At 42.4% G+C, this 15,406-nt stretch overlaps 1 protein-coding gene across 1 annotated transcript; it reads left to right on the forward strand.

The window, feature by feature from the left end:
• Positions 1-9,373: 9,373 nt before the first annotated feature.
• On the forward strand, positions 9,374-13,896 carry LOC310642585 (uncharacterized protein; the record flags this gene model as incomplete). Its single annotated transcript, XM_083366415.1, has 3 exons — positions 9,374-9,479; positions 12,131-13,383; positions 13,781-13,896. 3 exons carry the CDS (start codon positions 9,374-9,376, stop codon positions 13,808-13,810), a joined length of 1,389 nt encoding a protein of 462 aa, XP_083222541.1. The 3' UTR covers positions 13,811-13,896.
• Positions 13,897-15,406: the final 1,510 nt, after the last annotated feature.

Consider the following 15,406-nt stretch of genomic DNA (forward strand, 5'->3'; position numbering starts at 1 on the left):
TTATTACATATCAAAGGTAGGAATGGGTAAGCCCCAAGAAGTTACTGACCACATCTTTGTGTAGCGTTATCAGCCTAGCCAATGTTAATAAATGCTGGAATGTGTGGTCCACTAACATCTGGAAACACTGCAGCTGCCCTCCCTAATTCTTGCTATAGTATTTTTCTCTAACATATTTAGGCTAAAGAAAATGAAATAATTCAAAATAATAAAAATAAAAATAATCATAATAGTTATAACACAGCAGTAACATTAAAACATTATTTTCTCAGGTATACTAAGATTGCATTTCTTCCTCTAATTTAGAACATAACATCAGTAAAAAAAATTCTCCTAGATATTTATTATACAATTAGGCATGTAATGAATTAAAAATATGTCTGAGAAAAGCTGAATCTTACCTTTGGTACAGGTGAAATAAAAGCAAGCTATGATGTGCTAACCTTGTGTACTGCTGCAAATATATATAGTTGTGCTTTCTTATTTCCTCCCTTTTTTTGGGGGGGAGAATTGCATCAATTATTCTGCAAAAATACTGGTGTAATATTGGTAATAGAAAGGCAAACCCATTTCTTAAATAATGGGTAAATAACTTTGTATGGATCACAATGCAAAATTCTGGACTTACAAACCACATGCATGCTGCAGCTAAGTAATTTTGTTTATTTATGGAGCTCGGCTGATAAGATGTCAAAGCAGTTTCTTACTGCTGATTCTTTGCCTGTTCCTGATTGCTTAAAATGAAAATATTTGCTCCACCATCCCCTCTAAAGTATTCTAAATATTTGATCTCCTGTTAAATATGTACCCTATAGCCATTTCCTCTTTGAATTGAATTGGTGCAAACACATAGAATGAAGGCTACTGCTAAGCTTGTAAGCCGCCCTGAGTCTTCGGAGAAGGGCGGGATATAAATGGAATTAAAATAAAATAAATAAAATAAAAATAAAGCTGTGCTTTATTTAACTGGAATTTATTCAGTAAGGGGCAACTGGTGGGCTACAAAAAAACTCTGTGTCACACTGTACTTTCTAATTACCTTTCCGGGTTAAACAAAGACTAGTAGTGAGGTGGTACAAGAACCACAGCTTGCTGTCAGACGCAGACCTGGATTATGGGGCCATTGCTGTTGGGGGTCAGGGAATAAGATGAAGGACCATCTGGTTCAATTAACCCTGTAAAATAACTTGATGGGTCTTCTAATGCAACATACGACTTAGGATCTCAATGATTTGGATTAGGGGACTTCCAGGTGGCAAGGCGTCGGGTAGGGGTAGAGCTCTCCAGGGCCGCCAGAGCTAAAAGTTTTGGTGGCTGAAGGATTGAGCCCCCCGAAGCCTGAGTTTGCTCCGGACTGCGGGGCACCTCTGCTCCGGGTTTTTTGGAGCAGAGCAGGGCGTCAGCAACCATCCCTGCCAGCAAGAGAGAACCTTTGAGAACCTGGATGCAGGCAGAGCGATACAGGAGATCCAGGTGAAAGTGAATTTATGATCTTTAACTCAATGGACTTTGTGGAGTTTGAAAGTGAAAGTGCGTAGCAGGCAATAGTGGGTGAAAATGGCTGCCAAATCCTCTAAAGTTCCTAGAAGCGCGGGGGCTTCTCTGGTGCAGCAGTCTTCGTTACAAGCTTTAATGCCCCCTCCCTCTGCACCTGCACTTGCACCTGTACCAACTCTTACAGTTAAAGACTTGCAGGATGTGTTGCAAGAGGCTATGAAAAAGCAATCGCAACAATTAGCTGAGCTTATGGATGAAAAGCTTACAGAGCTTCTGGATGAGAAGTTAACAGAAATTAGGGCAGACATCTTACTTGCATTTCAAGGCATGGCTGTATGCATAGAACGCTTGGACGAGAGAGTGGAAGATCTCAGCCAAAATAATATTAGATTAGATGCAAAAATGACAAAGACTGAAAATGTGGTGGATAAAAGTGATAGTGATTTGACCTTGGTACAGTACCATGAGATGGAGTTTGCTGTGAGAATCAGAGGCTTAAAAGAGGATCCTTAAGAAAATTTGAAGAAAATAGTTTCTAAGGCTTTGGAAGGTGTGCTGGGGCGACCAGCAGATGCAATTATGGAGGATATAGACAAAATTTTCCGTGTTAACTCGTGGATTGCAAGACAAAGGAAATTACCCAGAGATGTGGTGGTTTATTTTACAAAGAGAGCAATTAGAAATGAGGTTATTCAAGCCTTTTACAATAATAAATTTGCAATTGCTGAGCAAGAAGTTTTGATTTTAAAAGAGATCCCTCCAAGAATCCTAAGGACAAGGAAGGAATTTGCCTTTTTGGCACAAGAATTAAGACGACGTGATATTAAGTTCAGATGGGAGATACCAATGGGTATGGTGGTGATACATGGAGGCATGAGACATCGTCTTACTACAGTGTTGCAGGCACGTGATTTCTATAGTAATGTTTTAAAAGCAGTCCCCATACCACTTTTGGAATCTACAAAGAAGAATGGTGAGGGAGAGCCTCAATTATGTAGTGAGAATTTACAAGGTGCTGAAGGAATGACGCAGATAGAAGAGAAAGCTACAGGAGTGAATCAAATTTCAGTATCATCGGAGGAGGCCAGAGACCAGAGGATGACGCGTGCTGCTTCGAGATGAATGAGACGAGAGCAAGAACAAGAACAGCAGAAAGTCATGATGGCACCTCCAAAACTTACTTATAGTGAAGCTGTGGGAGGAGCGCGACCTAAGAGAGTCCAGGTGATTTTGGAAGAAGCGCTCCAAAAGCTTCGGGTCGTGAAGGATGGCGACAAAGTTTCTAACCAGGAATGTTAATGGCTTAAATTCACCACAGAAGAGAAAGAAAGTTTTTCAATATTTAAAACAATATAAGAATGATGTTATTTGTTTACAAGAAACACATATTAGAGTTACGGAACAAAATTCAAGACTGGGTACACAATTTATTGCATCCGCAACGGATAAGAAAAATGGAGTGGTTGTCTATGTTAAGAATACCTTGACAGCGGATTTAATTGAAGCAGATAAACAAGGAAGATATGTTATAATTGAACTGTTAATAGAAGGCAAGAAAACACTTCTGGTTGGATTATATGCTCCTAATCAACAACAAGCAGACTTTTATAGTTTACTACACAGCAAGATTACTCAGTGGGATTATAAATCTTTTATTTTTATGGGAGACTGGAACGGTGTTTTGGATGTACAAATGGACAAGAGTGGTTTTTTTAAAAGTATTCCAAGTCATGCTAAACTGCCTAAATCTTTTTTTGAAATGAAGGACGATTTGGAACTACAAGATATTTGGAGAGAAAGAAATTTGCAAGAGAAGGACTATACTTTTTTTTCTGATAGACATCAATCTTTTTCTAGGATTGACTTTATACTAATTACTAATGATTTCTTTTCCAGGATTAAGAAGATTAAGATTTGTCCAAGAACTATGTCTGATCATAGTCCAGTCTGGTTAGAGATAGAAAAAGATAATAGAGATAGGCGCTCCTGGCGTCTAAATGAGAATTTGTTTAGAAATCAGGAAAATGTGGAAGAATGTAAAAAACAGATGAAGGATTTTTTAAAAATTAATATGCATAAAGGTACTTCTATTGAAATGGTCTGGGATGCTAGTAAAGCTTATATGAGAGGTGTATTAATATATTTGAATAACAAATATAGACACAATCTGGAATTCAGGAGGAAGGAATTAGAGTATGAAATTAGGGAAAAAGAAAAGGCTTTAATTTTGAATCCATCGGATGTGAAGATTAAAGAGGTAATTAATTTATTAAGGGGACAGTTCGACAAGTTGATGGCTGGTCAAGTGGCAACTAACTTACGGTATGCTAGACATAATACTTTTTGCAATGCCAATAAACCAGGTAGATGGTTAGCTTATTTGTTAAGGAAGAAACAAAGGGCTTCTAATATAGATAGAATAGAACATAAGGGTAAGGTAGTGTATCAGCAGAGTCTTATTAAGAAGACTTTTGTTGATTTTTACTCTAAGTTATATGCTAGAGATAAGATTAGTGAGGCAGATATTGATGTATATTTGATGAATGCTAATATTCCTGTCCTTACACAAGAACAAAAGGAAGAGATGAATCAATTGATAACTGAGGAAGAAATTTTTTCAGCAATTAAACAATTGAAAGTGGGTAAGGCGCCAGGTACGGATGGATTGACTGCTGTGTATTATAAAAATTTACAGTTAGAGATGGTAAAGCCATTAAGGGAATAGTTTCAGACAATTCAAATGGGAGGAGGGGTGCGCCCGTCCTGGAAAACTGCTTTTATTTCTTTGATTCCAAAGGAAGACCAGGATGTCACCCAAGCAAAAAATTATAGGCCAATATCACTTTTGAATACGGACTACAAGATATTTGCTAAGGTTTTAGCTAACAGATTAATGAGGGTATTGCAACAAGTAATTCATGGTGACCAAACTGGGTTTATAAGTTGTAGACAAATGAAGAACAATGTGAGGCATATAGTTGATTTGTTGGAATTTTTGGAAAGAAACAATCAGATCCCTGCAGCGTTGATCTTCTTGGATGCTGAAAAAGCCTTTGATCAATTGGATTGGCAATTTTTGTTGAAAGTATTAGATAAAATGAACTTTGGGGATAAATTTTTACAACCAATTAGGGCATTATATCAAAAGCAAACAGCCCGTATAATAGTTAATAATAGTTTGACGGAAGTATGTAACGTTGAAAAGGGCACAAGGCAGGGGTGCCCGTTGTCACCTTTACTATTTGTTTTAACATTGGAGATATTATTGATTAAAATATGGGACTCAGAAAAAATTAGGGGAATTCAAATAAGAGATCAGGATTACAGACTGAGGGCGTTTGCAGACGATCTGGTTGTTACGGTAACTCAGCCTGAAGATTCAGTTGTAGAACTGATGGAGATAATAATGCAATATGGGAAAGTTTCTGGATTCAAGGTTAACATACAAAAAACTAAAATGTTGTCTAAGAATATGACAGTATCACAAAAGGCTGTTTTAGAAGAGCTAACGGGATTTGAAATTGTTAAAAGGGTTAAATATTTGGGGATATATTTGTCACCCTCAAATGTAAAGCTATATAAAAATAATTATGAAAAGTTATGGGGAAAAGTTCAAAAAGAATTGGATAGCTCGAAAAAACTACAATTATCTTTATTGGGAAGAATTGCAGCAGTGAAAATGAATGTTTTGCCGAAATTTTTATTTTTATTTCAAATGATACCTATTCTTAAAAAGGATTCAAACTTGGAGGAATGACAAAAGGGTATTAATAAATTTGTCTGGGCAGGGAAAAGGCCACGAGTTAAATTTAAGATTATGCAGGATACGCGTGAGAGAGGTGGTCTTAAAATGCCTAATCTTAAACTATACTATGAAGCTGCTGCTTTGTGAGCGATAAGTGATTGGATTAATTTAACACAAGTGAGATTATTAAATCTTGAAGGCCATGATCTGTTATTTGGTTGGCATGCATATTTATTGTATGATAAGAAGGTGGATAATGTGTTCAAGGTACATATTTTAAGACATGCTCTGTTGCGAGTTTGGAAAAAGTATAGACATAAGTTAAATTATAAGATACCTATGTGGGCAATACCGAAACACACAATAGAAAATATAAGTGTTGGGTTTAAACATGATGTGACTACATATAAGGAAATTTTAAGTTTGGAAAGGAATGTATGGCATTTAAAGCCATATAATATCTTAAGAGAAGAAAAGATTGTACAAACTTGGTTTCAGTATGGGCAATTACAGGCCAGGTGGAAAGAAGACCAGAAAATTGGTTTTTCAATGACTGATGAAAATCTGGTAAAGCAAATTAGAGATCAAGGTCAAGCACATATTAAAAGGATATATCTTGCATTGATAGAAATTGATTCAGAGACAGAACTTGTTAAAGACTGTATGATAAAGTGGGCTCAGAATTTTCAAGAAGTCATTACAATGGATACTTGGGAAAAGATTTGGGTGAGAAATGTAAAATTTACACAAGCTCAAAATTTAAGAGAGAACTTTTATAAAATGTTTTATAGGTGGCACTTAGATCCTAAAAAATTAGCAAGTATGTATCCGAACTGCCAGCCTAAATGTTGGAGGTGTGGTGGTGAAGATGCAACGTATTTTCATATATGGTAGACCTGTAAAAAGGTTAAAGCTTTTTGGATTAAAATCTGGTGGAACATGCAAAAGATATTTAAGAAAAGGATAAAGTTTTCTCCACAATTGTTTTTACTGGGCATTACTGATACTACTGTTGTGGACACTAAGTTGATGTTGGATTTAATTACGGCAGCAAGACTTTTAGTAGGGCAATATTGGAAGAAGGTAGAACTGCCAACTATAGAAGAATGGACTTTAAAAGTTTTCAACCTGGCGGAAATGGCAAAGATCTCAGCGTACTTGAAAGACCATTCGCAACAGAGATATATTGTGGAGTGGAAAAAATGGATTGATTATATCCAGAATAAATATGGGACTAAAAAGTTTCTTCTAGCATTTGAATAAGTATTGATGTGATATTTATATTGCTTGTAGTTATTTTATAAGAGTTAAAGTGCGATAGATTTAATAGTTTATTGTTGTTTGCATAAGGTAGATTATGATTGTTTGTATTTTTATACCCTGTATTTAGCTCTGGGAAGTAGGGGAGGGGGAAGGGAGGGAGGTGTTGGGGAGGGTTGGGGAGAGGTGAGGGGGTTGGGAGGGGTTTTGTTTTGTTAAAAATGTATTGTAAAACTTTTCAATTAAAAAAAATGATTTGGATTAGGCCCATGGTTAATCATCAACCCAAATTCAATTTATTTGTCTATTTGTGTACTATTTGTATACTGTCTTTATTGATTTATAAAATTTATTGGCCACCCAACGTATCACAGGATAACACTGATTGTCTTACAATATTAAAAGATAAGACTATGCAAAACCTAGATGATATAAATAAAATTTATTATTTATTTATTTATTATTGGGACTTATATGCTGCCCTATCTTCCGAAGGACTCAGGGTGGCTAACAACAACAAAATACAATAATACAGAAGTTAAAAGAAAATTAAATTAATGGCCCCCGTAGAATAAATTAAAATTAAAAATTAAAATAAGTAGCACGGTTACTGGTGGGACAATATTGGAAGAAGGATAGTTTGCCCACTATAGAAGAATGGGTGTTTAAAGTTTCGAATCTTGCAGAAATGTCTAAGATTTCTGCTTATTTGAAAGATCATTCACAGGAAAGATATATTTCAGTTTGGAGGAGATGGATAAATTATATTCAGAACAAATATGGGACTAAAAAGTTCCATTTAGCTTATGAGTAGATTTTAGTGGGATATTATTATTGGTACTTTATTGTAGTTATGTTAAAGGGGAGTTAAAGCACATTATGAATTTGGTTAATTGTATATTATACATAATTTTTATTTAGAATATGATTATTGTAACTATAATCCTGTATTTAGCTCTGGGAAGTGGGGGGGGAAGTGGGGGGGTTTGGGGTGGGGGGATTTGGGGATATATTGTAAAATTTTGTTTTTGTAAAACTCTTTAATAAAAAAAATAAAATAAGTTAAAAATTAAAAACATAATTAAAATCCCTGTCAGTCCAGGTCAGCCTTGATGGAAAAGGAGTGTTTTGAGGCTGCGGCGAAAGGACTGGAGATCTGGGGCCATCCGAAGCTCAAGGGGGAGCTGGTTCCATAGGGCTGGTGCTCCCACAGAGAAGGCCCTCCCCCTGGGGGTCGCCAGCCGACATTGTCTAGCCGACAGTACCCTAAGGAGGCCCTCTCTGTGTGAGCGCACTGGGTGATGGGAAGTCGTTCCCGGCAGCAGATGGCCCTGCAAGTATCCCAGGCCTAAGCCATGTAGGGCTTTAAAGGTAAGTACCAGCACCTTAAATCTCACCCGGAGGACAACCGGTAACCAATGCAGCTCATGCAGGAGGGGTGTAATATGGGAGTATCGGGGTGCTCCCATCACTACCCACACGGCTGCATTCTGCACCAGCTGAAGCCTCTGGGTGGTCTTCAAGGGCAGCCCCATGTAAAGAGCATTGCAGTAATCTATACGGGAGGTAACGGGTGCGTGGGTGACTGTACGTAGGGCATCTCGGTCCAGAAAGGGGTGCAACTGGCGCACCAGGTGAACCTGGGCAAATGCCCCCCTGGCCACGACTCCAATATGATCTTCAAAACTGAGTCGTGAATCCAGGAGGATGCCTAGATTGCGTGCCCTATCAACGAGAGGTAACATCTCTCCTCCCATAACCAAAGATGGAACCTCTTGGACTAAACGAGATGCTGGAACGTAAAGCCACTCAGTCTTGGCTGGGTTGAGCCGGAGCCTGTTCTTCCCCATCCAAATCCACTTCCAGGCAACCACTTCCAGGCAATGGGACATCACATCGAGGGCATCACTGGGTTGGTTCGGGGTGGAGATGAAAACCCTCCATGGCAGCCCCAAGCCAACTGGCAGAGCTTTAAGCTCTAATTGGTCTTTAAGCTCTTGTGGAAGGTCAGGGAGGTTGGATCCAACCTCACTTGGGGGGAGGGTGGCAAGATGTTTGAAAGGACAGGCTCAGTGGCAGAGGCCCTTCTCCTGGACCTCGCCAGCCAGAATACCCTGGCTGATAGGGCCTGCAGCATGCCTCCTCTGCCAGAACAGGTGGGGAGTGCCAATCCCAGTGAGACGGTCCAAGTAGCCTGGACCCATGTCATAAAGGGCTTTAAAGATGATTACCAACACTTGAATTGCATCTAGAAGCAAACCATCAGCCTGGGCAGCTTGTAGAGCAGTGGTTTTACATGGGCCATGCTTTGGGGCCCAAGAACTGTGTTAGCTACACACCTGTCTGGCCACCTGATTGGCCCAACCGCGCGGCGGGAATCCCTGGACACTGGGTTGGGTGGCCAGGGCGAGCGCGGGAAACCTGAGCCTGCGGGTTGGCCAGCGCCGGGCGCGCCGGGCATATATATACAGGCGACAGGGCAGGTAAGGCCAGTTCGGCCACGTGTACCATCAATAAACAGTTAAACGCAGTCCGGCTCCGCGTGTTCACTCGCCAACTGACCAGACACAACAAACTGTCCATCCTGTCACACTCTGCACTTTTCACTACCTGTAGCTTTCAAATGATTTTCAAAGGCAACCCCATGTAGAGGGTGTTGCAATAGTCCAACTGCAGGATGACTAGGGCTTGAAAGACCAAATGCAAGTACTCCTGACCCAGGAGGGGCTGCAACTAGTACATAATGTGAAGTTGTGCAAAAGCTCTCCTAGCTGCGATTGCCATCTTCAAGCAGGAGTTGCGAGTCCAGGAGAAACCCCCAAGTTGCGGTCTGGATCTGTCTGGGGTAGTTCTATGCAATTCAGACTATCGATGTCAAAGTCCTGGGCCTTGGGGCTCCATGCACCCAAAGCCATTTCATCTTGCCAGAGTTCAGTGAAAGCCTGTTGTCCTCCATCCAGGCCCCCACAGCCTCCAGGTATCATGAGAGGGCAGCAACAGCTTCATGAGTTGGATATCATCAGTGTATTTTAGATACCTTAAGTCATGGTTACGCATGATCTCACCCAGTGGCTTCCTGTAGATCAGGCGTCACCAACTTTCTGGGTTGGCAGCCTGGTGGCAAAGGGAGGGCCAGATGTCTTTATGCACACATCCACACAAACTCAAATGTAGCTCCACGCGTGTATGTGTGAGTGGGGCCGTGAGCATGCGCACTCTGTAACTGGGGCTGCTAGTGCCAGTGCAAGGGTCACGCTGAGGCTAATGCCAGCACAAGACTTGCACTGAGGCTAGCGCAGGTGTGAGGGTCATGCCAAGGCTAGCACTGATGGAAGTGTCATGCCGAGGCTAGCACCAGTGCGAGAGTCATGCCAAGGGTTGTGCCTAGGCTAGCACTGGTGGGATTATCATGCTGAGGCTATCGCTGGTGTGAAGGTCACACTGAGGCTAGCACCGAGACTAGCACAGGCATGAGGGGCATGCCAAGGCTAGAGATGAGGCTAGTGCCGGTGCAAGATTTGTGCCAAGGGTCACGCCGAAACTATCACTCGCATGAGAGAGGGTGAGTACTTGTGCATGCATGCAAGCACTGGCCAGCCACTTACATGGCTTGGTGGCCAAGAGGCCATGGCCCAGTAGTGGGCCATGGCCCATAGTTTGGGGACTTCTGCTGTAGATGTTAAAAAGCAATGGAGACAGTACTGAGCCTTGTGCATACGATAAGGAAAATAATGGAAATATGTACATGCATATTGCTGTGAAATAGTGTTAAGACTCCTCTTTTCCTTATCCTTTTGAGTTTTGACAACTGGCATATTGTTGTGATATTCAGGGATATTATATAGACTTGTGTTAGCTTTTGTGCAACATTATCAGTACTGAGGAAACTCCAACAATGCTGATTTGGTGTAGACATAGGATAGACACACAAAAAAGTCCTTTTTCATAGTATACAATGAAAGATCAGGTTTTATTTATTTTCCCATTCATATAGGATGGATTGAGAATATTATTGGACATCACATTCCAAATCGCTCTTGAATTTTGGACAAATCACATTCAGTGCAATCAGTTGAGGCCAATGATGTCATTGAGAAGGTCTCCAGTTGAAAGTGAACGCTAACGGTTGCATCTGTCGTAGTCACAACAAACGGCGCTAACCCCTGCGCTTGGTACTGAATTCAAAACATCACACTCATACTGTCTGCCGCACCTCTTGGCATACCTTGGTGGATTGTACCCTACAGGAAAAAAAAGATTTTGTGGTTGCTGTTGGGAAAAATTTTTCACTTCACCAACATTGTCTTTTGTTAATGATGGAAGGTCCTAGATAGATTAGCCTTTCTTCATTTGTTCAGGAAGTTGGGCCAGGCACACAGCACAACCACATTATTCCAAATTCTTGCTTCTTTCATGTGAAAAATGTGTTGGATAGCAAGACTGAGACCGGGGCAGGGTGGTGAGGTTTGAAAGTGACATACCGTATATACTTGAGTATAAGCCGACTCGAGTATAAGCCGAGACCCCCAATTTTACCCCCAAAAACTGGAAAACGTTATTGACTCGAGTATAAGCCGAGGCTGGGAAATGCAGCAGCTGGAGGCTGGATCCCCCGAAAGACGTCTCTGCTGAGATGAGAGAACGGGGTGGCAAGCCGACGAGAGAATGGGGCGGTGGAGTGCTCCGCCGAGAGAATGGGGCAGCTTGCTGTTCTCTCGGTGCAGCACGGCAGAGGCTGGATCTCGCGAAAGAAGTCTCCGCTGAGCGAGAGAATGAGGCGTCTCAGCACCCATTTTCTCGGCAAAGACTTCTTTCGGGGGATGCAGCCACTGCTGCCCCTTTCTCTCAGCTGCCAGGGCAGCTGAGAGAAAGGGGCGGCAGAAGCTGCATCCCCCGAAAGAAGTCTTCGCCGAGAAAATCTCAGTGCCCATTTTCTCGGCGAAGACTTCTTTCGGGGGATGCAGCTTCTGCCGCCCCTTTCTCTCAGCTACCCAGTGGAACAGCTTGCCACCAGAAATCAAGAGTTCTCCATCACTGGAGGTTTTTAAGAAGAGACTGGACATTCACCTGTCTGAGATGGTATCGGTCAGTGGTGGTGAAACTTTTAGAGACCGAGTGCCCAAACCGCAAGCCAAAACCCACTTGTTTATCACAAAGTGCCAAGGCAGCATCGGCATTCTGGTGCCCTCTGGGGAGGGGACAGGGAGGCGCCTCTGAGTGCCGCCTCTGGCACGAAAAAAAAGGGGGAGCAAAAAATGGGCCACCGTACCGCAAGGCACAAAAACGCCAACCGCCGCGCCGCAGGGTGCAGATACAAGGCACCGCACCACGTGAGAACAGGGCTGGGCTAGTGAGTATCACGCAGGCACTAGCCCCGCCCCCTTTGCAGCATGTGCCTGCTCGTGACCCCGTGCGTGCATGCACGCATGTAAAATGCTTCCCCCTCCCTTTTCTTCCAGTCCACCAACCGACAAGGACCTGCTGCTGGCAGCGGTGGTGGTGCACGTGCCAACAGAGAGGGCTCTGAGTGCCACCTCTGGCAGGCGTGCCATAGGTTCACCACCACTGGTATAGGTCCTCCTGCTTGAGCAAGGGGCTGGACTAGAAGACCTCCAAGCTCCCTTCCAGCTCTATTCTATTCTATTCTATTCTATTCTATTCTATTCTATTCTATTCTATTCTATTCTATTCTATTCTATTCTATTCTATTCTATTCTTATTACCATTCTCTATTCTATTCTATTCTATTCTATTCTATTCTATTCTATTCTATTCTATTCTATTCTATTCTATTCTATTCCATTCACTTTCTATATTTCTATTCTATTCTATTCTATTCTATTCTATTCTATTCTATTCTATTCTATTCTATTCTATTCTATTCTATTCTATTCACTTTCTATATTTCCTATTCTATTCTATTCTATTCTATTCTATTCTATTCTATTCTATTCTATTCTATTCTATTCTATTCTATTCTATTCTTATTACCATTCTCTATTCTATTCTATTCTATTCTATTCTATTCTATTCTATTCTATTCTATTCTATTCTATTCTATTCACTTTCTATATTTCTATTCTATTCTATTCTATTCCATTCACTTTCTATATTTCTATTCTATTCTATTCTATTCTATTCTATTCTATTCTATTCTATTCTATTCTATTCTATTCTATTCTATTCTATTCTATTCTATTCTATTCCATTCACTTTCTATATTTCTATTCTATTCTATTCTATTCTATTCTATTCTATTCTATTCTATTCTATTCTATTCTATTCTATTCTATTCTTATTACCATTCTCTATTCTATTCTATTCTATTCTATTCTATTCTATTCTATTCTATTCTATTCTATTCTATTCTATTCTATTCTATTCACTTTCTATATTTCTATTCTATTCTATTCTATTCCATTCACTTTCTATATTTCTATTCTATTCTATTCTATTCTATTCTATTCTATTCTATTCTATTCTATTCTATTCTATTCTATTCTATTCCATTCACTTTCTATATTTCTATTCTATTCTATTCTATTCTATTCTATTCTATTCTATTCTATTCTATTCTATTCTATTCTATTCTATTCACTTTCTATATTTCTATTCTATTCTATTCTATTCTATTCTATTCTGTTCTGTTCTGTTCTGTTCTGTTCTGTTCTGTTCTGTTCTGTTCTACGTTCTGTTCCATTCCATTCCATATTTTCTATTCCATTCTGTTCCACTGTCAGAGCCCATCGGAGGCAACCCAGTCAGCCCAAACAGGAGTTACACTAAGGCTACGCAGCCTCTCCTCTCAACCTGAACCCCTCCTTACCTTTCCTTTTATCTGCATCCTATTTTTAACTGCCGGCTCTGCCCTGCCCTATTTTGTCCTTGAGCACTCGTGAGCTCATCAAGAACAGAAGGTAACCGTGGGGGGAAAGGCAGGGCAAGATCTGCAAGATCCCCATTTGCATTTGACTTTGTCATCCCATCTGGTTCGAGATAACACACCACACACACACACACACACACACACACACACACACACACACAGAGAGAGAGAGAGAGAGAGAGAGAGAGAGAGAGAGAGAGAGAGAGAGACGCACACCTCAACAAAAAAGAAAGAAAGAAAAAGAAGTAGTAGAAGAGGCAGAGAGCCCCTGTGGGTAGGAGTGAGGATGGGGAGAAACAGCAAGAAGACCGGGTAGGGTGGGGTGGGTTAATCACTAAACCTTCCAGTGTTTAACCAAAGCAGCTTTTGCATTTGTCAAGCTCTGCTAGCAGGGCACTGGACGGGCCTGGCGGAGCTGCTGAAGGTGAACGGGAGAAGGTGAGTCTTCGCCGAGAAAATCTCAGCGCCCATTTTCTCGGCGAAGACTTCTTTCGGGGGATGCAGCTTCTGCCGCCCCTTTCTCTCAGCTGCCCAGCTGAGAGAAGGGGGTGACAGAGGCTGGATCCCCCGAAAGAAGTCTTCGCCGAGAAAATCTCAGCGCCCATTTTCTCGGCGAAGACTTCTTTCGGGGGATGCAGCTTCTGCCGCCCCTTTCTCTCAGCTGCCCAGCTGAGAGAAGGGGGTGACAGAGGCTGGATCCCCCGAAACAAGTCTCCGCTGAGATGACAGAACGAGGCGTTGGAGCGCTCTGCGAAGTATGGGGCGGGGAAGCTTGCCGCCCATTCTCTCAGCGGCGAAGACTTGTTTCGGGGGATCCAGCCTCTGTCGCCCCCTTCTCTCAGCTGCCCAGCTGAGAGAAGGGGGTGACAGAGGCTGGATCCCCCGAAACAAGTCTCCGCTGAGACGACAGAATGAGGCGTTGGAGCGCTCTGCGAAGTATGGGGTGGGGAAGCTTGCCGCCCATTCTCTCAGCGGCGAAGACTTGTTTCGGGGGATCCAGCCTCTGTCGCCCCCTTCTCTCAGCTGCCCAGCTGAGAGAAGGGGGTGACAGAGGCTGGATCCCCCGAAACAAGTCTCCGCTGAGACGACAGAACGAGGCGTTGGAGCGCTCCGCGAAGTATGGGGCGGGGAAGCTTGCCGCCCATTCTCTCAGCGGCGAAGACTTGTTTCGGGGGATCCAGCCTCTGTCGCCCCCTTCTCTCAGCTGCCCAGCTGAGAGAAGGGTTTGACAGAGGCTGGATCCCCCGAAACAAGTCTCCGCTGAGACGAGAGAACGAGGTGTTGGAGCGCTCCACGAAGAATGGGGCGGGGAAGCTTGCCGCCCATTCTCTCACCGGCGAAGACTTCTTTCGGGGGATGCAGCTTCTGCCGCCCCTTTCTCTCAGCTGCCCGGGCAGCTGAGAGAAAGGGGCGGCAGAAGCTGCATCCCCCGAAAGAAGTCTTCGCCGAGAAAATCTCAGCGCCCATTTTCTCGGCGAAGACTTCTTTCGGGGGATGCAGCCTCTGCCGCCCCCTTCTCTCAGCTGCCCAGCTGAGAGAAGGGGGTGACAGAGGCTGCATCCCCCAAAAGAAGTCTTCGCCGAGAAAATGGGTGGCAAGCTTCCACCGCCCCATTCTCTCAGCGGAGGCTTGCAGAGGTGGTGGCGGAGCTGTGCGCGCAGCTCTCCAAACCGCCGCAGCCCGTTTGGAGAGCTGCTGCCTTCGTCCATGTTTGATGAAAGCAGCAGCTCTCCAAACTGGGGGGTGGAAGTTCTTTTTTTGTTGTTCACTGGAGTATAAGCCGAAATGGACTTTTCAGCCCAAAAAGTGGGCTGAAAAATTCGGCTTATACTCAAGTATATACTATAGTATATACTTGAGTATAAGCCGAAAGTATATGTATAGTATATACATATAAAGCTGTGCTTTATTTAACTGGAATTTATTCAGTAAGGGGCAACTGGTGGGCTACAAAAAAACTCTGTGTCACACTGTACTTTCTAATTCCCTTTCCTGGTTAAACAAAGACTAGTAGTGAG

Source organism: Vipera ursinii (assembly GCF_947247035.1).
Source record: "Vipera ursinii genome assembly, chromosome: 1".
Lineage (NCBI taxonomy): Eukaryota > Metazoa > Chordata > Lepidosauria > Squamata > Viperidae > Vipera > Vipera ursinii.